Here is a 26059-nt window from a genome sequence, read left to right as displayed (position 1 = left end):
GTTAGACTCAGACATAGAAGACATGGTAAGGAGATGGCCCAGGTTAGACTCAGACATAGAAGACATGGTAAGGAGATGGCCCAGGTTAGACTCAGACATAGAAGACATGGTAAGGAGATGGCCCAGGTTAGACTCAGACATAGAAGACATGGTAAGGAGATGGCCCAGGTTAGACTCAGACATAGAAGACATGGTAAGGACATGGCCCAGGTTAGACTCAGACATAGAAGACATGGTAAGGAGATGGCCCAGATTAGACTCAGACATAGAAGACATGGTAAGGAGATGGCTCAGGTTAGACTCAGACATAGAAGACATGGTAAGGAGATGGCCCAGGTTAGACTCAGACATAGAAGACATGGTAAGGAGATGGCCCAGGTTAGACTCAGACATAGAAGACATGGTAAGGAGATGGCCCAGGTTAGACTCAGACATAGAAGACATGGTAAGGAGATGGCCCAGGTTAGACTCAGACATAGAAGACATGGTAAGGAGATGGCCCAGGTTAGACTCAGACATAGAAGACATGGTAAGGACATGGCCCAGGTTAGACTCAGACATAGAAGACATGGTAAGGAGATGGCCCAGGTTAGACTCAGACATAGAAGACATGGTAAGGAGATGGCCCAGGTTAGACTCAGACATAGAAGACATGGTAAGGAGATGGCCCAGGTTAGACTCAGACATAGAAGACATGGTAAGGAGATGGCCCAGGTTAGACTCAGACATAGAAGACATGGTAAGGAGATGGCCCAGGTTAGACTCAGATATTGAAGACATGGTAAGGAGATGGCCCAGGTTAGACTCAGACATAGAAGACATGGTAAGGAGATGGCCCAGGTTAGACTCAGACATAGAAGACATGGTAAGGACATGGCCCAGGTTAGACTCAGACATAGAAGACATGGTAAGGAGATGGCCCAGGTTAGACTCAGACATAGAAGACATGGTAAGGAGATGGCCCAGGTTAGACTCAGACATAGAAGACATGGTAAGGAGATGGCCCAGGTTAGACTCAGACATAGAAGACATGGTAAGGAGATGGCCCAGGTTAGACTCAGACATAGAAGACATGGTAAGGAGATGGCCCAGGTTAGACTCAGATATAGAAGACATGGTAAGGAGATGGCCCAGGTTAGACTCAGACATAGAAGACATGGTAAGGAGATGGCCCAGGTTAGACTCAGACATAGAAGACATGGTAAGGAGATGGCCCAGGTTAGACTCAGACATAGAAGACATGGTAAGGAGATGGCCCAGGTTAGACTCAGACATAGAAGACATGGTAAGGAGATGGCCCAGGTTAGACTCAGACATAGAAGACATGGTAAGGAGATGGCCCAGGTTAGACTCAGACATAGAAGACATGGTAAGGACATGGCCCAGGTTAGACTCAGACATAGAAGACATGGTAAGGAGATGGCCCAGATTAGACTCAGACATAGAAGACATGGTAAGGAGATGGCCCAGGTTAGACTCAGACATAGAAGACATGGTAAGGAGATGGCCCAGGTTAGACTCAGACATAGAAGACATGGTAAGGAGATGGCCCAGGTTAGACTCAGACATAGAAGACATGGTAAGGAGATGGCCCAGGTTAGACTCAGACATAGAAGACATGGTAAGGAGATGGCCCAGGTTAGACTCAGACATAGAAGACTTGGTAAGGAGATGGCCCAGGTTAGACTCAGACATAGAAGACATGGTAAGGAGATGGCCCAGGTTAGACTCAGACATAGAAGACATGGTAAGGAGATGGCCCAGGTTAGACTCAGACATAGAAGACATGGTAAGGAGATGGCCCAGGTTAGACTCAGACATAGAAGACATGGTAAGGAGATGGCCCAGGTTAGACTCAGACATAGAAGACATGGTAAGGAGATGGCCCAGGTTAGACTCAGACATAGAAGACATGGTAAGGAGATGGCCCAGGTTAGACTCAGACATAGAAGACATGGTAAGGAGATGACCCAGGTCAGACTCAGACATACAAGGTTATCACTGGTTAAACCCAGCTTTTCAGCTGACATGCAGTCTAAGATACAGGACAAGGGGTTGGGCAAGAGTCTTCGTTTTTTACAGTCCGAACAAACAGTGCTTGTCCCAGATTACCGGGGAGGAGAGAGAGAGAGAAATGGAGACCCGGGGTTGTGAAAAGGCTACTTGGTCCTATAACCTACTTAGTGCAGACTGAGGGAAAAACTGTGTAAGAAGCATGTGGATCAAATGATGATGCAACACAATGAAAGAGAAGAGCTGAATGTGTCAGAGTGGATCATCTCTGATTGGGACTTGGACACTACCACTGGGACGGGCACCAATACAGACACACAGATTGTTCCAGGCCGTGAGCCTGAGGGTCCAGAGCATCATGAGAGGCCAAAAAGGGTCAGAAGGCCTCCGGACCGATTGGATCTGTAAACAGGTTGTATATGAGTTGAGAAGTGATAAACTGTTTTGGAAAACTCATGATGTTCGTCGAGGATGTTTTCAGAGGAAGTGAGAATTTCCTGGGGAGGAGTGTGGTGTATTGAGAAATGTATTATGTGTTAATGAGTTTAGATTTAAAATTGTTGCAAATAGCCAATGGGATTTGTATGCAGGAGTTTATTTGAATTAACAAATGACATTGGGTTTTCCATTCTTGCATTGAAGTGATTGGATTACGAGATGCAAGGGCAGTAAAAAGTTTAATTATGTATTGGTTGGGCTGAAGACGCTGTAGAGAGTGGTCCACTGGAATGTGTTAAGGAGAACATGAAATAAATCTGTTCAGTTTATTATAAGTACGCTTCGGAGTCTTCAGTAAAAGAACCCAGCATCTTAGGATGCAACAATGATCCTTTATCATGTTTACAAAATAACAGATTGAAAGACAACAAATAGACTACTTTTAATTAATAAAAAATATGTTAGAGACATGGGACATGGCCTTGTGTTGCTGCACTGTCTAAATATGTTAGAGACATGGGACATGGCCTTGTGTTGCTGCACTGTCTAAATATGTTCGAGACATGGGACATGGCCTTGTGTTGCTGCACTGTCTAAATATGTTAGAGACATGGGACATGGCCTTGTGTTGCTGCACTGTCTAAATATGTTAGAGACATGGGGCATGGCCTTGTGTTGCTGCACTGTCTAAATATGTTAGAGACATGGGACATGGCCTTGTGTTGCTGCACTGTCTAAATATGTTAGAGACGTGGGACATGGCCTTGTGTTGCTCCACTGTCTAAATATGTTAGAGACATGGGACATGGCCTTGTGTTGCTGCACTGTCTAAATATGTTAGAGACATGGGACATGGCCTTGTGTTGCTGCACTGTCTAAATATGTTAGAGACATGGGACATGGCCTTGTGTTGCTGCACTGTCTAAATATGTTAGAGACATGGGACATGGCCTTGTGTTGCTGCACTGTCTAAATATGTTAGAGACGTGGGACATGGCCTTGTGTTGCTCCACTGTCTAAATATGTTAGAGACATGGGACATGGCCTTGTGTTGCTGCACTGTCTAAATATGTTAGAGACATGGGACATGGCCTTGTGTTGCTGCACTGTCTAAATATGTTAGAGACATGGGACATGGCCTTGTGTTGCTGCACTGTCTAAATGTGTTAGAGACATGGGACATGGCCTTGTGTTGCTGCACTGTCTAAATATGTTATAGACATGGGACATGGCCTTGTGTTGCTGCACTGTCTAAATATGTTAGAGACATGGGACATGGCCTTGTGTTGCTGCACTGTCTAAATATGTTAGAGACATGGGACATGGCCTTGTGTTGCTGCACTGTCTAAATATGTTAGAGACATGGGACATGGCCTTGTGTTGCTGCACTGTCTAAATATGTTAGAGACATGGGACATGGCCTTGTGTTGCTGCACTGTCTAAATATGTTAGAGACATGGGACATGGCCTTGTGTTGCTGCACTGTCTAAATATGTTAGAGACATGGGACATGGCCTTGTGTTGCTGCACTGTCTAAATATGTTAGAGACATGGGACATGGCCTTGTGTTGCTGCACTGTCTAAATATGTTAGAGACATGGGACATGGCCTTGTGTTGCTGCACTGTCTAAATATGTTAGAGACATGGGACATGGCCTTGTGTTGCTGCACTGTCTAAATATGTTAGAGACATGGGACATGGCCTTGTGTTGCTGCACTGTCTAAATATGTTAGAGACATGGGACATGGCCTTGTGTTGCTGCACTGTCTAAATATGTTTGAGACATGGGACATGGCCTTGTGTTGCTGCACTGTCTAAATATGTTAGAGACATGGGACATGGCCTTGTGTTGCTGCACTGTCTAAATATGTTAGAGACATGGGACATGGCCTTGTGTTGCTGCACTGTCTAAATATGTTAGAGACATGGGACATGGCCTTGTGTTGCTGCACTGTCTAAATATGTTAGAGACATGGGACATGGCCTTGTGTTGCTGCACTGTCTAAATATGTTAGAGACATGGGACATGGCCTTGTGTTGCTGCACTGTCTAAATATGTTAGAGACATGGGACATGGCCTTGTGTTGCTCCACTGTCTAAATATGTTAGAGACATGGGACATGGCCTTGTGTTGCTGCACTGTCTAAATATGTTAGAGACATGGGACATGGCCTTGTGTTGCTGCACTGTCTAAATATGTTAGAGACATGGGACATGGCCTTGTGTTGCTGCACTGTCTAAATATGTTTGAGACATGGGACATGGCCTTGTGTTGCTGCACTGTCTAAATATGTTAGAGACATGGGACATGGCCTTGTGTTGCTGCACTGTCTAAATATGTTAGAGACATGGGACATGGCCTTGTGTTGCTGCACTGTCTAAATATGTTAGAGACATGGGACATGGCCTTGTGTTGCTGCACTGTCTAAATATGTTTGAGACATGGGACATGGCCTTGTGTTGCTGCACTGTCTAAATATGTTAGAGACATGGGACATGGCCTTGTGTTGCTGCACTGTCTAAATATGTTAGAGACATGGGACATGGCCTTGTGTTGCTGCACTGTCTAAATATGTTAGAGACATGGGACATGGCCTTGTGTTGCTGCACTGTCTAAATATGTTAGAGACATGGGACATGGCCTTGTGTTGCTGCACTGTCTAAATATGTTAGAGACATGGGACATGGCCTTGTGTTGCTGCACTGTCTAAATATGTTAGAGACATGGGACATGGCCTTGTGTTGCTGCACTGTCTAAATATGTTAGAGACATGGGACATGGCCTTGTGTTGCTGCACTGTCTAAATATGTTAGAGACATGGGACATGGCCTTGTGTTGCTGCACTGTCTAAATATGTTAGAGACATGGGACATGGCCTTGTGTTGCTGCACTGTCTAAATATGTTAGAGACGTGGGACATGGCCTTGTGTTGCTGCACTGTCTAAATATGTTAGGGACATGGGACATGGCCTTGTGTTGCTGCACTGTCTAAATATGTTAGAGACATGGGACATGGCCTTGTGTTGCTGCACTGTCTAAATATGTTAGAGACATGGGACATGGCCTTGTGTTGCTGCACTGTCTAAATATGTTAGAGACATGGGACATGGCCTTGTGTTGCTGCACTGTCTAAATATGTTTGAGACATGGGACATGGCCTTGTGTTGCTGCACTGTCTAAATATGTTAGAGACATGTGACATGGCCTTGTGTTGCTGCACTGTCTAAATATGTTAGAGACATGGGACATGGCCTTGTGTTGCTGCACTGTCTAAATATGTTAGAGACATGGGACATGGCCTTGTGTTGCTGCACTGTCTAAATATGTTAGAGACATGGGACATGGCCTTGTGTTGCTGCACTGTCTAAATATGTTAGAGACATGGGACATGGCCTTGTGTTGCTGCACTGTCTAAATATGTTAGAGACATGGGACATGGCCTTGTGTTGCTGCACTGTCTAAATATGTTAGAGACATGGGACATGGCCTTGTGTTGCTGCACTGTCTAAATATGTTAGAGACATGGGACATGGCCTTGTGTTGCTGCACTGTCTAAATATGTTAGAGACATGGGACATGGCCTTGTGTTGCTGCACTGTCTAAATATGTTAGAGACATGGGACATGGCCTTGTGTTGCTGCACTGTCTAAATATGTTAGAGACATGGGACATGGCCTTGTGTTGCTGCACTGTCTGAATATGTTAGAGACATGGGACATGGCCTTGTGATGCTGCACTGTCTAAATATGTTAGAGACATGGGACATGGCCTTGTGTTGCTGCACTGTCTAAATATGTTAGAGACATGGGACATGGCCTTGTGTTGCTGCACTGTCTAAATATGTTAGAGACATGGGACATGGCCTTGTGTTGCTGCACTGTCTAAATATGTTAGAGACATGGGACATGGCCTTGTGTTGCTGCACTGTCTAACTACCTTAACAAACAGTGACACATTATGTTATTATTAATATTATTATTGACATTTAACGTGAAAAAGAGGTGACCCCTTGACTTTTTCCACATTTTGTTACGTTATGGCCTTATTATAAAATTGATTAAATAAAATAATGTCCTCATCAATCTACACACAATACCCCATAATGACAAAGCGAAAAACGGGTTTATAGAAATGTTTGCAAATGTATAAAAATTCAAAATGAAAAAAACGTATGTACATAAGTATTCAGACCCTTTGTTATGAGACACGAAATTGAGCCCAGGTGCATCCTGTTTCCATTGATCATCCTTGAGATGTTTCTACAACTTGATTGGAGTCCACCTGTGGTAAATTCAATTGTTAGGACATGATTTGGAAAGGCACCTGTCTATATAAGGTCCCACAGTTGACACACCCCTCACTATAGTCATTGGTTGCACTAATTGAGCTGTTTGTCTACATAACCTGGTTCAATCATGCATGACATCAGTTGATATACAGAGTGTGAGACTCTCTATATATATTTATATCTTCCAGTTCATTCTCCGGTAGTCAGCACCTCTACACTAAATAATGTTCTCTGGGGGTGCGCCAGCTCATGCTTTTTATTAGAGACTTTAGTCCCCAGAGGTCTTAACCTGGAAAAGGACTATAGTATGTTTTAGAGACTTTAGTCCCCAGAGGTCTTAACCTGGAAAAGGACTAAAGTATGTTTTAGAGACTTTAGTCCCCAGAGGTCTTAACCTGGAAAAGGACTATAGTATGTTTTAGAGACTTTAGTCCCCAGAGGTCTTAACCTGGAAAAGGACTATAGTATGTTTTAGAGACTTTAGTCCCCAGAGGTCTTAACCTGGAAAAGGACTATAGTATGTTTTAGAGACTTTAGTCCCCAGAGGTCTTAACCTGGAAAAGGACTATAGTATGTTTTAGAGACTTTAGTCCCCAGAGGTCTTAACCTGGAAAAGGACTATATAATGTTTTAGAGACTTTAGTCCCCAGAGGTCTTAACCTGGAAAAGGACTATAGTATGTTTTAGAGACTTTAGTCCCCAGAGGTCTTAACCTGGAAAAGGACTATAGTATGTTTTAGAGACTTTAGTCCCCAGAGGTCTTAACCTGGAAAAGGACTATAGTATGTTTTAGAGACTTTAGACCCCAGAGGTCTTAACCTGGAAAAGGACTATAGTATGTTTTAGAGACTTTAGTCCCCAGAGGTCTTAACCTGGAAAAGGACTATAGTATGTTTTATAGACTTTAGTCCCCAGAGGTCTTAACCTGGAAAATGACTATAGTATGTTTTAGAGACTTTAGTGCCCAGAGGACTTAACCTGGAAAAGGACTATAGTATGTTTTAGAGACTTTAGTCCACAGAGGTCTTAACCTGGAAAAGGACTATAGTATGTTTTAGAGACTTTAGTCCCCAGAGGTCTTAACCTGGAAAAGGACTATAGTATGTTTTAGAGACTTTAGTCCCCAGAGGTCTTAACCTGGAAAAGGACTATAGTATGTTTTAGAGACTTTAGTCCCCAGAGGTCTTAACCTGGAAAAGGACTATAGTATGTTTTAGAGACTTTAGTCCCCAGAGGTCTTAACCTGGAAAAGGACTATAGTATGTTTTAGAGACTTTAGTCCCCAGAGGTCTTAACCTGGACAATTTCTATAGTATGTTTTAGATACATTAGTCCCCAGAGGTCTTAACCTGGAAAAGGACTATAGTATGTTTTAGAGACTTTAGTCCCCAGAGGTCTTAAACTGGAAAAGGACTATAATATGTTTTAGAGACTTTAGTCCCCAGAGGTCTTAACCTGGAAAAGGACTATAGTATGTTTTAGAGACTTTAGTCCCCAGAGGTCTTAACCTGGAACAGGACTATAGAATGTTTTAGAGACTTTAGTCCCCAGAGGTCTTAACCTGGAAAAGGACTATAGTATGTTTTAGAGACTTTAGTCCCCAGAGGTCTTAACCTGGAAAAGGACTATAGTATGTTTTAGAGACTTTAGTCCCCAGAGGTCTTAACCTGGAAAAGGACTATAGTATGTTTTAGAGACTTTAGTCCCCAGAGGTCTTAACCTGGAAAAGGACAATAGTATGTTTTAGAGACTTTAGTCCCCAGAGGTCTTAACCTGGATAAGGACTATAGTATGTTTTAGAGACTTTAGTCCCCAAAGGTCTTAACCTGGAAAAGGACTATAGTATGTTTTAGAGTCTTTAGTCCCCAGAGGCCTTAACCTGGAAAATGACTATAGTATCTTTTAGAGACTTTAGTCCCCAGAGGTCTTAACCTGGAAAAGGACTATAGTATGTTTTATAGACTTTAGTCCCCAGAGGTCTTAACCTGGAAAATGACTATAGTATGTTTTAGAGACTTTAGTCCCCAGAGGACTTAACCTGGAAAAGGACTATAGTATGTTTTAGAGACTTTGGTCCCCAGAGGTCTTAACCTGGAAAAGGACTATAGTATGTTTTAGAGACTTTAGTCCCCAGAGGTCTTAACCTGGAAAAGGACTATAGTATGTTTTAGAGACTTTAGTCCCCAGAGGTCTTAACCTGGAAAAGGACTATAGTATGTTTTAGAGACTTTAGCCCCAGAGGTCTTAACCTGGAAAAGGACTATAGTATGTTTTAGAGACTTTAGTCCCCAGAGGTCTTAACCTGGAAAAGGACTATAGTATGTTTTAGAGACTTTAGTCCCCAGAGGTCTTAACCTGGAAAAGGACTATAGTATGTTTTAGAGACTTTAGTCCCCAGAGGTCTTAACCTGGAAAAGGACTATAGTATGTTTTAGAGACTTTAGTCCCCAGAGGTCTTAACCTGGAAAAGGACTATAGTATGTTTTAGAGACTTTAGTCCCCAGAGGTCTTAACCTGGAAAAGGACTATAGTATGTTTTAGAGACTTTAGTCCCCAGAGGTCTTAACCTGGAAAAGGACTATAGTATGTTTTAGAGACTTTAGTCCCCAAAGGTCTTAACCTGGAAAAGGACTATAGTATGTTTTAGAGTCTTTAGTCCCCAGAGGCCTTAACCTGGAAAATGACTATAGTATCTTTTAGAGACTTTAGTCCCCAGAGGTCTTAACCTGGAAAAGGACTATAGTATGTTTTATAGACTTTAGTCCCCAGAGGTCTTAACCTGGAAAATGACTATAGTATGTTTTAGAGACTTTAGTCCCCAGAGGACTTAACCTGGAAAAGGACTATAGTATGTTTTAGAGACTTTAGTCCCCAGAGGTCTTAACCTGGAAAAGGACTATAGTATGTTTTAGAGACTTTAGTCCCCAGAGGTCTTAACCTGGAAAAGGACTATAGTATGTTTTAGAGACTTTAGTCCCCAGAGGTCTTAACCTGGAAAAGGACTATAGTATGTTTTAGAGACTTTAGTCCCCAGGGGTCTTAACCTGGAAAAGGACTATAGTATGTTTTAGAGACTTTAGTCCCCAGAGGTCTTAACCTGGAAAAGGACTATAGTATGTTTTAGAGACTTTAGTCCCCAGAGGTCTTAACCTGGAAAAGGACTATAGTATGTTTTAGAGACTTTAGTCCCCAGAGGTCTTAACCTGGAAAAGGACTATAGTATGTTTTATATACTTTAGTCCCCAGAGGTCTTAACCTGGAAAAGGACTATAGTATGTTTTAGAGACTTTAGTCCCCAGAGGTCTTAACCTGGAAAAGGACTATAGTATGTTTTAGAGACTTTAGTCCCCAGAGGTCTTAACCTGGAAAAGGACTATAGGATGTTTTGTGAAGAATCCATTCCCTTGGTAGTCCAGCCCCCCCTCCCCTCCCCCCCCCCCTTCCCAACTTGTTGTTGTTTATTTTCCAATACCTAACATATTGAACATGTGTTATATAGCAATGGTTTTACATCAATGATATCTACTGCAGTTGAAATATGATTGCCCTGTCTCCCAAATGGTTTTAGTGGTTCCATTTGTGTAATTGACCACTAGGTGGAGACATTGACCACAGTACCGCTCACCCTGAGGACCAACCTGTATAGTCCACCACACCCTCTCTCATTAGCACCACCAGCTGAAGAGAGTTTCTCCCTCACTGTGTTCCCCATGCAGGCCCTGCGCCACGAGGGTGCAAAAGGGGGAAATGGCATTGTGTCCATGGAGCACTTTAACAATTCCATGTCCAAGGAGGTCTGGGTGCAGTGTTGGGAATGATGGGCTCACCAAGCCTGAACCCCAGGACAGCCATACCACTGTCACCAAGCCTGAACCCCAGGACAGCCATACCACTGTGACCAAGCCTGAACCCCAGGACAGCCATACCACTGTCACCAAGCCTGAACCCCAGGACAGCCATACCACTGTCACCAAGCCTGAACCCCAGGACAGCCATACCACTGTCACCAAGCCTGAACCCCAGGACAGCCGTACCACTGTCACCAAGCCTGAACCCCAGGACAGCCATACCACTGTCACCAAGCCTGAACCCCAGGACAGCCATACCACTGTCACCAAGCCAGAACCCCAGGACAGCCATACCACTGTCACCAAGCCTGAACCCCAGGACAGCCATACCACTGTCACAACTGTGACTCTGATTAAATGAACATGTCCAACATTCAGTCACAGACACATACACACAGACACGCACATACACACACACGCAGACACGCACATACAGACACACACACATACACACAGACACACAAACACAGACACACACACGCACACACACACCACAAACGTTCAGGTGTTTAGTTTTGCCTAGATGTTGTTTGGTTGAGAAATACCATTTAGTGGAGGGGGAAATAATACAACATTTATTTGTTATATTTATTATGATTTCTGCCAAATGAAATGTTGAACATGGCAATGTTGCTCTCATGGTCTCAATAAAGTTGTACAATATTTAGTTGCATGTCATGATCTATGCCCTTTTTCATCCTGTTCCAATTCAGCCCAAGCACTGTTCCAATTCAGCCAGACCATGGGGTAAACTGGAACACTTCACTCCTTGTAGTTAAGACAACACCATTCATTTGCAGTTTGATTTACATATATAATAACCACACCAATTTGTAAAGGACAGACGTAGGTTGTTTGTATCACGTTTTGGACACACCACCATAAAGGATCTCTGAGAAACTGACAAAAAGGTGAAAAGTGTTACAACCATCTCCGGTCTCCCCTACATGTTCAACTTAATAGACATGTTTTCCATCTCAAGAGGTCAAATAAAACAAATGTCCATGGTGCCTATTAAGTGCAGGCCCGGCGCCACCAGGGGGCAGAAGAGGGCAATGCCCCCTTAGTTGGAATATTGTGCCTCCTCAGTTCTGTATCCATATTCTGTCCCACAATCTGCCCCCTCCGTCATGCCCAACCCATTTGTTGTGTATGCTTCCTTCATGCAAATCCCTTGCACGCATCATACCTACGTCATACACATTTTACCGGTAAGAAGGGCAGGGTCAATTTGACCGTTTAGGTTTACTTTCAAAGTTACGTACCACAAAAAAAAAAAACATTCACTGCGCAGCTGGATGGAATTTAGCTAATGTTAACAGTTAGGTAGGTAGCTGATAGTATGATGGATATTAGAAAGTGGCTTCTCCAGGGCACAACGGCAGCATCGGATCAAAGCGGGGAGGAGGAGAAGCCTGCCACATAGAGGCCAAAGGCAAGGCTGCTTGTCCGACGCTAATCACAGAGGCCAAGGCCGCTGAGCCGACGCTAATCACCGAGGCCAAGGCCGCTGAGCCGACGCTAATCACCGAGGCCAAGGCTGCTGAGCCGACGCTAATCACCGAGGCCAAGGCTGCTGGTCGACGCTAATCACCGAGGCCAAGGCCACTGAGCCGACGCTAATCACCGAGGCCAAGGCCGCTGAGCCGACGCTAATTACCGAGGCCAAGGCTGCTGAGCCGACGCTAATCACCGAGGCCAAGGCTGCTGGTCGACGCTAATCACCGAGGCCAAGGCCGCTGAGCCGACGCTAATCACCGAGGCCAAGTCCGCTGAGCCGACGCTAATCACCGAGGCCAAGTCCGCTGAGCCGACGCTAATCACCAAGGCCAAGGCTGCTGGTCGACACTAATCACAGAGGCCAAGGCTGCTGGTCCGACGCTAATCACCGAGGCCAAGGCTCCTGAACTCCTTTTCAACATAGAAAAACATATTCAGTGAGCACAGACGGAGCATGTTGCACAGGAGGAAAGAGCAGCTGATTCAACTGACATTTGAGAGGGATCTTACAAGCAAATTCTGTGGGGAGTGGAACGAGAGACTGCTGAGGAGGTTCAACACAGCATCAAGGCGGCTGCAACTCTTTTGAATCTGGGTGAGAACAGGCAGCCTGGCTGGGCTTGTAGTATTTAGTTATTTGCTAGCTTTTGGAAATGCGTGGCAAACGTCAGAAATAGGCGTAGACGTGATTTTCTTTATTGGCGTTGCTGCCAAGTCTACTGCTTGATTTCTGTGATTGGATTGGAAATGTTTGGTTTATAATATAATCGGATTGTTTTTAATGTTGTTTTATAATGTAGAAGAGGTGCTTTCCATTACATTGATGAGGGTGGGCAGACCTTGACCAATGGTTGAGTAATGTGTAGCTATGGTGTTGCCATTAACAACTCGTTGCTATGGAATACTAATGTCTCTGTTATCATACGCAGCGTAGGACGGCACTCTTGTGGGAAGACAGCTTGGTAGCTGCGTCCAAGCTGCATTGTACCGATAAGTCCTGGTAGTGCATTGTACATTATTGTTTGCTTTCCGCGATTGGAAATGCATTGTATTGGCATGAGGAAGTGTTATTACGGTAATTAGCAACTGTTTTGCATTGGATTGGCATAAGGAAGTGTTATTACGGTAATTAGCAACTGTTTTACATTGCATTGGCATGAGGAAGTGTTATTACGGTAATTAGCAACTGTTTTGCATTGTATTGGCATGAGGAAGGGTTATTACAGTAATTAGCAACTGTTTTGCATTGGATTGATGGGTATTTTGCATGTAGCTGTTTAGCGTTGTCATAACTTGCAAATTCTCGAGCCGGTTATGAATTGTCCATGTTTGTAAAGCGGTGCAGTAGCCTGTATTCTTGCGTCAAGACAGCCGTGCGTGGCTGCAAATACATTGTGTGTAATTGTACTATCGATTATTATCCACCCTGTGTTATCAGCAAGTGAAAATAGTTGTCCACCCTTAGTAATTTCCGATGCCCCCTTGCCGAGTTAATCCTACCGCCGGGCCTGGGCTACAGGTTAAATAAATGATGGTGAACGTACAAGGTGATGAGATTGATGCTCCTTTCCAATAAATATTGAGGGTCTTATTCTGATGACATGTTGATCGATGCTTGGCTGCTAATGAAGGTAGTTATGTGGCACTACTTTAGATCACTCCAATATGGTATCCTTGCGCGCTGCAGGATACATTCAGAGTAAGAATTAGTGATTAGTCCGGAGTCCCGGCTAGTGCTGCGGCTGACCCCCTTAAATACCTGCCGCCTCAGTACATCCACCTCTTCCTTTTCTCACCTCATTCATTTGTCTTGGAGATGAGAGGCTGGTGGTTGACAGAGGAAAAGGAAACCAGGTAGAAAGAGGAGGATACAGGGCATTCAGAAAGGATTCTGACCCCTTGACCTTTTTCCACATTTTGTTACGTTACAGCATTCTACAATTGATTAAATAAATAACAGTCCTCATCAAATCAAATCAAATTTTATTTGTCACATACACGTGTTTAGCAGATGTTATAGCGGGTGTAGCGAAATGCTTGTGCTTCTAGCTCCGACAGTGCAGTAATATCTAACGAGTCATATCTAACAATTTCACAACATATACCCAATACACACAAAACTAGTAAGGAATGGGATTTAAGAATATATACATATATGGACAAGCAATGACAGAGCGGCATTGACTAAGATACAGTAGAATATTATAGAATAGAATACAGTATATACATATGAGATGAGTAGTGCAAGATATGTAAACATTATTAATGGTTAACTAGTCTGTTTATTCCACTGATTCATATTGATACCAGTCCATTCATTGGCTGTAAAAGTGGGTAAAAACAGAAAAGCATATAACTGTAGCTATGTGGTCTTTACTTGAGTGTGTTTCAGCAGGGTGAGGTCAGAGAGATGCTTCCAAGTCAGTATTTTTCTGAACTCATAAAATCCTTTATACAATCTGATGGGATAAATGTTCAACCCCATTTAAATGACCATAAAGTCTATATAGCACCTTTAAGTTAAGACCTCACAGATCTGTTCATGGCAAAGCAGTTCAATTCATGATATTAATTGATTCTTAAAGAATATAACTTATAAATCATTAGCCTCATCTTGAGGAGTCAACTGTGACAGTATTAAAAAGAGTAGGAGTACTGATCTGGGATCAGTTTAGCCTTTTAGATCATAATGAAACAGATTAAATGGACAGGGGGGACCTGATCCTAGATCAGCACTCCTCCTCTGGGAAACTGCATGTATGAAACCGAACACATAGTCGTAGTCTAGTTACAGCAGGTGTTTACTGCCATCTAGTGGAAGATACCAATAAAACACTTTATTATCAGGGTGGGGAGACGGTTGAGCTGAACGTAAAGACGCAGGGAAAGGAGCATCTCTTTATCAAATCCTCCTTCAGAGTCACATGCAGGTAAAACATTGTGATTTCTATATAGTGCTGTATCTGAAAGAGCATATTCTGCAGTTTCTATGACACTTACCTTTATCAAATAACTCTCAACATTCAAGAGGTGAAGCTCTATTTCAAAATGTCACTTTTCTCAACAATATCTGTGCTGTCAATGTATTTATCACATGACCACTCCAGCGTCAGCATTGCTCTGGCAACTAAGCAAAAACTAGTAACATAATGTTCTGTCGTCAATGGATGAATGGCCAATAGAAACCAGATAGAAACTGATAATGGTGCATGTGACTTCTGTTTTGGTTAGCCGCCGATGTCGAAACCAACTTGCTCAATGTCTTTCCATATCTGGGTAAAGATGAAACCAGGCCAGCAGGTGAGTAACTGTTTGACTGTGGTTTTGAGACACGTGGAGCCTTACATGGGCAAAGGCAGAATTGGGACCATAGACAGATTCTTCACATCAATTTCCCTGTCAGACAAGTTGATTGTAAAGAAGACTATCCTGCTCAGAACAGTGAACACACAAAGGCAGAAGCTGCTGGTAAAGCAACACTCACGGTGTGATGGAGAGTGGTAAAGCAACACTCACGGTGTGATGGAGAGTGGTAAAGCAACACTCACGGTGTGATGGAGAGTGGTAAAGCAACACTCACGGTGTGATGGAGAGTGGTAAAGCAACACTCACAGTGTGATGGAGGGTGGTAAAGCAACACTCACGGTGTGATGGAAAGTGGTAAAGCAACACTCACGGTGTGATGGAGAGTGGTAAAGCAACACTCACGGTGTGATGGCGAGTGGTAAAGCAACACTCACGGTGTGATGGAGAGTGGTATAGCAACACTCACGGTGTGATGGAGAGTGGTAAAGCAACACCAGGAAAAAGTCAGGATTTTCAGTGTGACTTCCTGGTCTGATGAGTCACTCACCTCAGTGTTCTCTTACTCAACAGTGTGAACATGTCTATGTGTCTTTCGTTGGAATGCCTGTTTCTTGTTTCCCGTTTTTGTGATTTCTCTGTTCTCTTTTTATTTCTGGAGACTTGTCCGATGTTGCCCTTTTTACCACAGGCTGGACGATCCATGTCCTTCCACCAGCATGTAGAAGCCTGATGTCCCACCTTGCCACAGTGGAAGCATGTGACTTGATTTCCCGGTCTCTGATTTTCAGTTGAAACTCTGTTCACTTTTCCTTTTTTTGTGATCAACTTTTTATTTATTTTAAAGGAACATAAAGACAAGAACAAATAGCAGCAGGAATGGTTATACAGCTAGAGACACAATACTGTTAAAATATATATCAGTATATTATGGAAACTAGTTATTGCAGATAAATACAATTATAATAAACCACATATACAATCACCCACCTCAGCTGCATCAGCCCACCCTCCAACTCCTCCTGGGACCACCCCAACCCACCCTCCAACCCCTCCTGGGACCACCCCAACCCACCCTCCAACCCCTCCTGGGACCACCCCAACCCACCCTCCAACCCCTCCTGGGACCACCCCAAACATTGTTACTGATTCTCCCTCTTCCTGGATGTCTCCTGTGGAACCTGAACCTTTCAGCATTAACTAGTGGTTCTGGTGAAAAATGTCCTTTAAGTATCTCCACAATATCCCCATACGTCTTATTACCTGTTCTGTCTGGCTGTAGCAGGCTGCCTAGTATATTAAATATCTTTGGTCCCATTACACTAAAACATGGAGGCACAATGTTGTCCTCATCCATGTCATTTACAATAACAAAATATTCAAACCGTTCTGTATATGAGCTCCACTGCTCAATACTTTTATCAAACTGTCCAATGTTTCCATCAATTCCAATAATTGTTCATTTCTCAATAAGCTCCTGATTGTCACTCACTTCAATATTGTCCTCAACCAAAGCAATATTTTCCTCAGTCACGTGATCTTCATTCACTTCACTCACTGACGTTTCCTCCTAAGTTCGCTCATTTAGCAGATTTAATTAAAAGGTTTGTCTTCAGAGTTGAATAGATGTCCTATCCTGGACAGAGGCAAACTCCAACACTCAGACAATTTACAAACAAAGCATTTGTGTTTAGTGAGTCTGCCAGATCAGAGGCAGTAGGGATGTTCTCTTGATAAGTACGTGAATTTGACCATTTTCTGTCCTGCTAAACATTCAAAATGTAACAACTACTTTTGGGTGTCAGGGAAAATGTATGGAGTAAAAAGTATATTATTTTCTTTAGGAATGTAGTGAATTAAAAGTAGTCAAAAATATAAATAGTAAAGTCAAGTACAGATACCCCAAAAAACTACTTAAGTAGTACTTTAAAGTATTTTTACTTAAGCTCTTTACACCACTGGTTAACGCTCTTTTCTGACGTCATGACGATGCTAACTCTCTCTTAGCTAGCTCGACTATGCACTTGCCTCTGCTAGCAACACACTGTGCTAACATTAGCCTAGACTGTACCACAGAAAATAACAGTTTTAACCAGTTGTAAAAACCCACTTCTTCCAGACAGAATAGTTCCTGTAGATTCAGACTTAATCATCACCAATCTTTTGTTATGTCTCGTTGGATTTATAACCACGTCTGTATAACAATTCAATAATGATGAGTCAGGTGTGTGAGTGTGTGTGTGTGTGTCCAGTGTGTGTGAGTGTGTGTGTCCAGTGTGTGTGTGTGTCCTGTGTGTGTGTCAGGTGTGTGTGTGTGTCCAGTGTGTGTGTCCAGTGTGTGTGTGTGTCCAGTGTGTGTGTGTCCAGTGTGTCCAGTGTGTCCAGTGTGTGTGTCCTGTGTATGTGTGTCCAGTGTTTGTGTGTTCAGTGTGTGTGTGTTCCCAGTGTGTGTGTGTGTGTGTGTGTTATGTTTGACACAGGGACACTGAGGAACCCCAAAGGTCAAAGGGGTCATCCCAAACCCTAAACCCTGGATAGAGGGGCTCAGTGAATGTGGAGTGGAATGTGTTCAGGTGGGTCAGTGTGTCAGAGGAGACTCTGTAGAAGGACAGAGTGCCGGCTGGCCAGTCCAGATACACTCCTACTCTGTGGGAGCTGGAGGAGGGGACGTCTATGGGAGTGGACGTATTATTGTGACAGGCAGAGTAACTGTTGTCAGAGCAGAACAGACTCCAGGACTTGTCATTGTCTCCAAGACAACAGTCATCAAGCCTTCCTCTCCTGCTGATTCCTTTATATGTCACTCCTATACCAGCCCCACTCCCACTCCACTCTACCTCCCAGTAACAGCGCCCAGTCAGACCCTCTCTACACAGCACCTGTTCCCAGTCCTCAAATCTCTCTGGGTGATCAGGATACGGCTGCTCCTCCATCCCCCATGTCACCTTTCTGTTCTCCTCAGACAGAGAGAGGAATCTGTTTACTGTGTTTAGGTCCAGTGTGAGATCAAATACATCTGATGGATGAAACCAGACACAATATTAGAAATAATCATCATCCTGAACACACACAGAAACACACACACATCCTGAACATACACACACACACACACACACACACACACACACACACACACACTGGATACACACTCACACTCACACTTTTCTAACGTAACAGGAACACGCCACACAAACACACACAGACACACACATTGTCAAAGCAACTCTTTGTAAACTTTGGTGTCCCTGATTTGTGCTTCTGTAGAACTACAGCTGATATTTAATATGACCAAGTAAGTAATGATGGTGGTCTTTGACTTTCACTTCACTTGAATTAAGACTTATTCTTAGTCATATTCTTCACAGCAGTCAACACTCACATTTTCTAAGTCCAGGTTTCATTGTGTTCTCTCCACCATGTTCCACACTGTAACGGTAAGCAGAAGAACAGACAGTCATTGAGGGATACACGTGAACTCACACACACTCACACACACACACACACACACATACACACACACACACACACACACACACACACACACACACAGACTCACACACACACAGACTCACACACACACACACACACACACACACACACACACACACACACACACACACACACACACACACACACACACACACACACACACACACACACACACACACACACACACACACACACACACACACACACACACACACACACACACACACACACACACACAATGGACACACACACAAACAGCCAGCACATAACTTTGTCCAAGTGTGTGTGTCCAGTGTGTGTGTGTCTGTGTGTCATTGAGTGATACACATGCACACACACACACACACATTAGACACACACACACACACAAACAGTCAGCATATAACTTTGTGTGTGTCCAGTGTGTGTGTGTGTGTCCAGTGTTTGTGTGTGTCCAGCGTGTGTGTGTGTGTGTCCAGTGTGTGTGTGTGTCCAGCGTACGTGTCTGTGTGTGTGTGTGTGTCTAGTGTGTGTGTACAATGTGTGTGTGTCCAGTTTGTCTTGTGTGTGTGTCCAGTGTGTGTGTGTCCAGTGTGTGTGTACAATGTGTGTGTGTCCAATGTGTTTGTGTGTGTGTCCAGCATGTGTGTGTGTCCAGTGTGTATGTGTGTGTCCAGTTTGTGTGTGTTTGTGTGTGTCCAGTGTGTGTGTGTTTGTGTCCAGTGTGTGTGTGTGTATCCAGTGTGTGTGTGTGTCAAGTGTGTGTGTTTGTGTGTATGTGTGTCCAGTGTGTGTGTTTGTGTCCAGTGTGTTTGTACAGTGTGTGTGTGTGTGTGTCCAGTGTCTGTGTGTCCAGTGTGTGTGTGTGTGTGTGTGTGTGTGTGTGTGTGTGTGTGTGTGTGTCCAGTGTGTGTGTGTGTGTCCAGTGTGTGTGTGTGTGTGTGTGTGTGTGTGTGTGTGTGTGTGTGTGTGTGTGTGTGTGTTTGTGTGTCCAGTGTGTGTGTCCAGTGTGTGTGTGTGTATCCAGTGTTTGTGTGTGTGTGTCCAGTGTGTGTGTGTGTCCAGTGTGTGTGTGTGTGTGTGTGTGTGTGTGTGTGTGTGTGTGTGTGTGTGTGTGTGTGTGTGTGTGTGTGTCCAGTGTGTGTGTGTGTGTGTCCAGTGTGTTTGTGTGTGTCCAAAACACACACACACACACACACACACACACACACTGGAAACACACACACACACACACAAACACACACACTGGACACACACACACACACACACACACAGTCTTTATATAGCTTAGTCCAAGTGGTGGTCAGAATGTTTGTCTTAACTAGCCTGATAACTCCAACATGTCTGATATGAACATTGACATAAACCCTCTACATACTTGAGTTTCTCCAGTCTGCATTGTGGATCCTCCAGTCCAGCAGAGAGCAGTCTGACTCCTGAGTATCCTGGGTGATTGTAGCTCAGGTCCAGCTCTCTCAGGTGTGAGGGGTTTGACTTCAGAGCTGAGACCAGAGAAGCACAGCCTTCCTCTGTGACTAGACAGCCTGACAGCCTGCAAAGAGTCAAATAATATTAAAATCACACTGCTATTCTTTGGTGGTCCAAATAGTGGCAGTATATTTTTTCAACATATTCAGATATATCAGTGTCCTGAAACCTGCCATATCTATTCATAAATGAATGTTTCATTATTAGAAATGACAAAGTATTGCTTGTAGATAGAACAATATATAGTACGAATATTTGAGTTGACTGACCAGACCAGTTTAAAAAGCAGTATCAGTCAAAAGACAGACAGGGAGGTATCAGATTTAGATTGTATTGAGTATACAGTCCACACCATATCTATTTTGACAGTGAACCTAACCTTTTAAATTTGGCTCTATACTCCAGCATTTTGGATTTGTGATCAAATGTTTCATATGAGGTGACAGTATATAATGTCACCTTTTATTTTAGGGTATTTGAATACATATCTGTTTCACCGTTTAGAAATGAAAGCACTTTATGTATCTAGTCCCCCCATTTGAAGAAGTCAAACGTATTCTGACCATTTGACTTATAGTGTATTAAAGTAGTCAAAAGTTGAGTATTTGGTTGTAAACTCGTTGGTTGCATTTGCAGTTTGTTTTGGTTGTGTTTTGGGTTATGTTTTGCCCGATAGTAACTGAATGGTGGATGATGACTGGAGTAATTTTCTGTCTAAGTGAGTAGATAACAGGTTTCTAAACACTAATAAATTAATCCTAATGATGCCATGATTAAGAAGAATCATGAATGAATCATGAATAATAATGAGTGAGAAAGATACAGAGGCTACAACAAAACATGCTAACCTCTCACCATTACCAATACCAGAGGGGATATGATCTTTGTTCCTCTGTAACTTTCTCATTCATCATCATTCACCATTCATTCATGATTATTCATAATCATGGTAGCATCCACATGAATGTAGAAGAGTTCAGAAACATATTCTATTCTTACTGACAATACAAGTGAAGTGACTCCAAAATGACAGGACATTATTCACCATTCAGTTTCTATTGGGGAAAACATCATCCAAAACACAACCAAGACAAACTGCAAATGCATTCAACAAGTTTGTAGAATCACAAGCTTGATGTAATCACTGCAGGTAAGGAATATTGGACCAAATACTAAACTTATGACTACTTTAATACAATATAAGTGAATATGTCCAAATTATTACGACTTTTTCAAATGGGAGAACTAGACACATAAAGTGCTTTCCTATCTAAACTGTAAAACAGCTATGTATGAAAATACCCTCAAATAAAAGTTGACATTCTGTACTGTCACCTAATATGAAACATTCTATCTCAAATCCAAAATGCTGGAGCATAGCAACAAATGTAAAATTGTAAGCTTCACTGTCCAAACACATATGGTGTGGACTATGTGTGCCTGGTAAACACATGTGGATCTGGTGAACAGTTATCACTTGTTGACCAACTACAGGAATACTGACCTCAGAGTCTCCAGTTTACAGTGGGGATTCCCCAGTCCAGCAGAGAGCAGCTTCACTCCTGAATCCTTCAGGTCATTGTTACTCAGATCCAGCTCTCTCAGGTGTGAGGGGTTTGACTTCAGAGCTGAGACTAGAGAAGAACAGCCTTCCTCTGTGACTCCACAGCCTGACAGCCTGACAGAGAGATCATCATGATTTCACAAACACACTGTTAATTTAACACCAGTAGTGTAGAAGGACAATGGCAGATGCATTTGGTTTATTCTCTTAAACAACATATAGATTCATCTTCCGTCTCCTAGAATTGTATGGTCATATTGTTATACTAATATGAACATCAATGCATTGATTCAGTACGTTTTTCAATGTAATATTATATATTATTATAATACATATATTTCTCTAAACTTCATATTTATTCCTGATGATTAGTTCTTAAATGTCATTTTATGTACTCACAGAGCAGCTCTGGAGGCTTTGACCACTGGCAGCAGCCTCAGAAGACCTTCCTCTGATCTGGAGTATTTATTCGGGTCAAACACATCCAGCTCCTTTTCTGAAGTCAGCAACACAAAGACCAGAGCTGACCACTGTGCAGGTGACAGTTCTTCTTCTGAGAGACTTCCTGAGCTCAGGTAGCTTTGGATCTCCTCCACTAGAGAATGGTCATTCAGTTCATTCAGACAGTGGAACAGATTGATGCACCTCTCTGGAGAGGGATTCTCCCTGATCTTCTCCTTGATGTACTTGACTGTTTCTTCATGGCTCTGTGAGCTGCTTCTTGTCTTTGTCAGTAGACCTCGTAAGTGCTTCTGATTGGACTCCAGTGAGAGGCCCAGAAGGAAGCGGAGGAACAGGTCCAGGTTTCCTGTCTCACTTTGTAAGGCTTTATCCACAGCACTCTTGTAGACAGTAACTTCAGTAACTTGAGGTTCGGCCATTAGATTCTCATTGTTGTTGATGAATGAGAGGAACACATATACAGCAGCCAGAAACTCCTGAATGCTCAGATGCACGAAGCAGTACACCTTGTCCTGGTACAGCCCACATTCCTCTTTAAAGAGCTGTGTGCACAATCCTGAGTACACTGAGGCTTCATTGACATCAATGCCAGCCTCTTTCAGGTCTCCTTCATAGAAAATTAGATTGCCCTTCACAAGCTGTTGAAAAGCCAGTTTTCCCAGTAACAGAATGCTCTCTTCATTCCAGTGTGGACCTGTCTCTTCATTCCCAAGATACTTTTCATTCTTCTGTTTGGTATGAAACACCACAAGGTGTGAGTACATCTCAGTCAGAGTCTTGTGCATCTCTTCTCTGTTATGTTTCAGCATGTGTTCAAGGACTATTGCAGAAATCCAACAGAAGACTGGAATGTGGCACATGATGTGGAGGATCCTTGATGTCTTTATGTGTGAGATGATTCTGTTGGGCAGGTCCTCATCACGGAATCTCTTCCTGAAATACTCCTCCTTCTGTGGGTCATTGAACCCTCGTACCTCTGTCACCTGGTCAACACACCCTGAAGGGATCTTATTGGCTGCTGCAGGTCGGGTAGTTATCCAGATGAGAGCAGAGGGAAGCAGATTTCCCTTGATGAGATTTGTCAGCTGAACATCCACTGAGGTTGACTCTGTGACGTCACAACAGATCTTGTTCTTCTGGAAGTCTAGGGGCAGTCGGCACTCATCCAGACCATCAAAGATGAACAGAACTTTGTACTTGTTGTAGTTGGAGATTCTTGATTCTTTGGTTTCCATTGAGAAGTGATTGAGAAGTTCAATCAAAGTGAGTTTTTCACCTTTCATCAAATTCAGCTCCCGGAAAGGGAATGAAATTACAAATTGGACATCCTGATTTGCTTTTCCTTCAGCCCAGTCCAGAATGAACTTCTGCACAGAGACTGTTTTTCCAATGCCAGCGACTCCCTTTGTCAGCACAGATCTGATAAGTTTGTCTTGTCCAGTTAAGGGTTTGAAGATGTCGTTACATTTGATTGCAGTCTCTGGTCTTGCTTGTTTCCTGGTTATTGTCTCAATCTGTCTCAGCTCATGTTCATTATTGACCTCTCCATTTCCACCCTCTCTGATGTAGAGGTCTGTGTAGATCTTATTGAGAAGTGTTGGGTTTCCTTGTTTAGCGTTCCCTTCAAATACACATTGAAACTTCTTCTTTAGATTAGATTTGAGTTCACGTTGGCAAATCACAGCAAGCTCATCTGAATCTAGAAATAACACAGAGGATATTAATATTACGTCTGTTTTAATGCCTACTGTTATAAAGTTTTAAATACAATTAATGTCTTATCTTAAGTGACTGTATAAATGTGTAAATGTTTTGATAATGCATTACACACTGGTGTGACTTATTATATTATTTTTGGTATGATCTCTCTCTCTCTCTCTCTCTCTCTCGCTCTCTCTCTCTCTCTCTCTCTCTCTCTCTCTCTCTCTCTCTCTCTCTCTCTCTCTCTCTCTCTCAATTAATCAACACAACACATCCCTGCTGCTACTTGATGAGGTCACTAGGTGTTGTGTTAAGGATGCTACAATATCATTTAGTTACACAGCTACTTTAGCTGTACTTTAGCTACAGCTTTTACATGTTCTAAAACAGCATTCAACATGAGGCAGACAGCTCTTACTTTTCTCCAGTGTGTCAGCAAGCTCCTTCTGGTTCATTTTCCTCAGGACGAGCAGTGTGATCTTCAGAACCCCCTCTCTGGCACTGCTCTCCTGCTTCTCATCTTCAGCATCCACCACTTCCTTATCCTGCTTCTGACTCTCAAAGCCTTCTGGGAGTTCTGGACTAAGAATCCTCTTGAACCTCTTCAGCTCATTCTTCACAAATGTCATAATATTCTCTTCAAGCAACTGAAATAAATCAAGTAAATAAGTTAAGCAAGAGACTAAATGCTTTCTCATTAACAAATGAATGAATGATTGACAGATCAACTTTACTTGAGGTAAACAAAAACAAATGTACATAACAAGACCACATACAATGAATATGGAGGCCAGGTCTGTTTGATGACTCTGGGAAGACTGACCACTGAGCATCTCTGACTCTGATAACTCCTGTTGGTTTCTGTGGACAAAACATGAGATTACATCTCCTCATCCAGGGAGTGCACACACACACACACACACACACACACACACACACACACACACACACACACACACACACACACACACACACACACACACACACACACACACTCACACACACACACACACACACACCCACACACACTTAGCCTATGGATTATGAAAACAACAAACATAAATGGTAAAATGGGAGAGGGGAAATGACTAGAGACAGTGTTGTTTAACTCACTGACCATGACCCATGAGTTCTTCTTACCTTTGTTCAGTAGAAAAGTCTCCCTCTCTAAAGTTTAGAGATTCCATCATAGACCAGTCATTATTCATGGACACACAGCTGGGTACAGGGGAGGCTGGTCTCTCCTGCTTGATTGGGCTTCAACACAACAGAGACAAACATTACGTCTCTCATCTACTCTGAGCTCAGATGGAGAAACAGGAAACATAAGAAGAGTTTCATTCTAAAACGGCATTTTCAGAAATGTTGGTAAATTAGCTTTTATTGTTTAAAGACATTATGAAAGAGATTGGTGTGTTTTTTCACTATCTAATCATGGCATGGGGTTGTTCAATGACAGAAATGTATTTGTTTAAAATCCATCACTTGATGATTTCATTTCAGAGAAAAATAATGTTATTTTTTTGTAAAAATGCTATATATCTGCCTCACTTTCAGAGAAATAAGTAGTACTGCTAGGTTTTACACAGTAATAATATATCTGCCTCACTCTCAGAGAAATAAGTAGTACTGCTAGGTTTTACACAGTTATAATATATGTCTGCCTCACTCTCAGAGAAATAAGTAGTACTGCTAGGTTTTACACAGTAATAATATATCTGCCTCACTCTCAGAGAAATAAGTAGTACTGCTAGGTTTTACACAGTAATAATATATTTCTGCCTCACTCTCAGAGAAATAAGTAGTACTGCTAGGTTTTACACAGTAATAATATATATATATCTGTCTCACTCTCAGAGAAATAAGTAGTACTGCTAGGTTTTACACAGTAATAATATATATCTGCCTCACTCTCAGAGAAATAAGTAGTACTGCTAGGTTTTATACAGTCAAATGTGACCGACTGGCTCGATTCGATCTTATG

General features: G+C 42.8%; 1 protein-coding gene across 1 annotated transcript; it reads right to left on the bottom strand.

The window, feature by feature from the left end:
- Positions 1-17786: 17786 nt before the first annotated feature.
- On the bottom strand, positions 17787-25375 carry LOC311116391 (NACHT, LRR and PYD domains-containing protein 6-like). The gene is made up of 7 exons (XM_084191478.1): positions 25216-25375; positions 24852-24936; positions 24494-24722; positions 22968-24073; positions 20239-20390; positions 18772-18818; positions 17787-18408 (listed from the first exon to the last, which is right to left on the bottom strand). Exons 1-7 carry the CDS (start codon positions 25281-25283, stop codon positions 17858-17860), a joined length of 2238 nt encoding a protein of 745 aa, XP_084047604.1. The 5' UTR covers positions 25284-25375; the 3' UTR covers positions 17787-17857.
- Between the last annotated feature and the right edge of the window lie 684 nt (positions 25376-26059).

Source organism: Coregonus lavaretus (assembly GCF_964263955.1).
Source record: "Coregonus lavaretus genome assembly, contig: HAP1_SCAFFOLD_3089, whole genome shotgun sequence".
In the NCBI taxonomy this organism is placed as follows: Eukaryota; Metazoa; Chordata; class Actinopteri; order Salmoniformes; family Salmonidae; genus Coregonus; species Coregonus lavaretus.
Note: the sequence above shows the minus strand (reverse complement) of the source record. Positions and strands in the feature narration are given on the sequence as shown.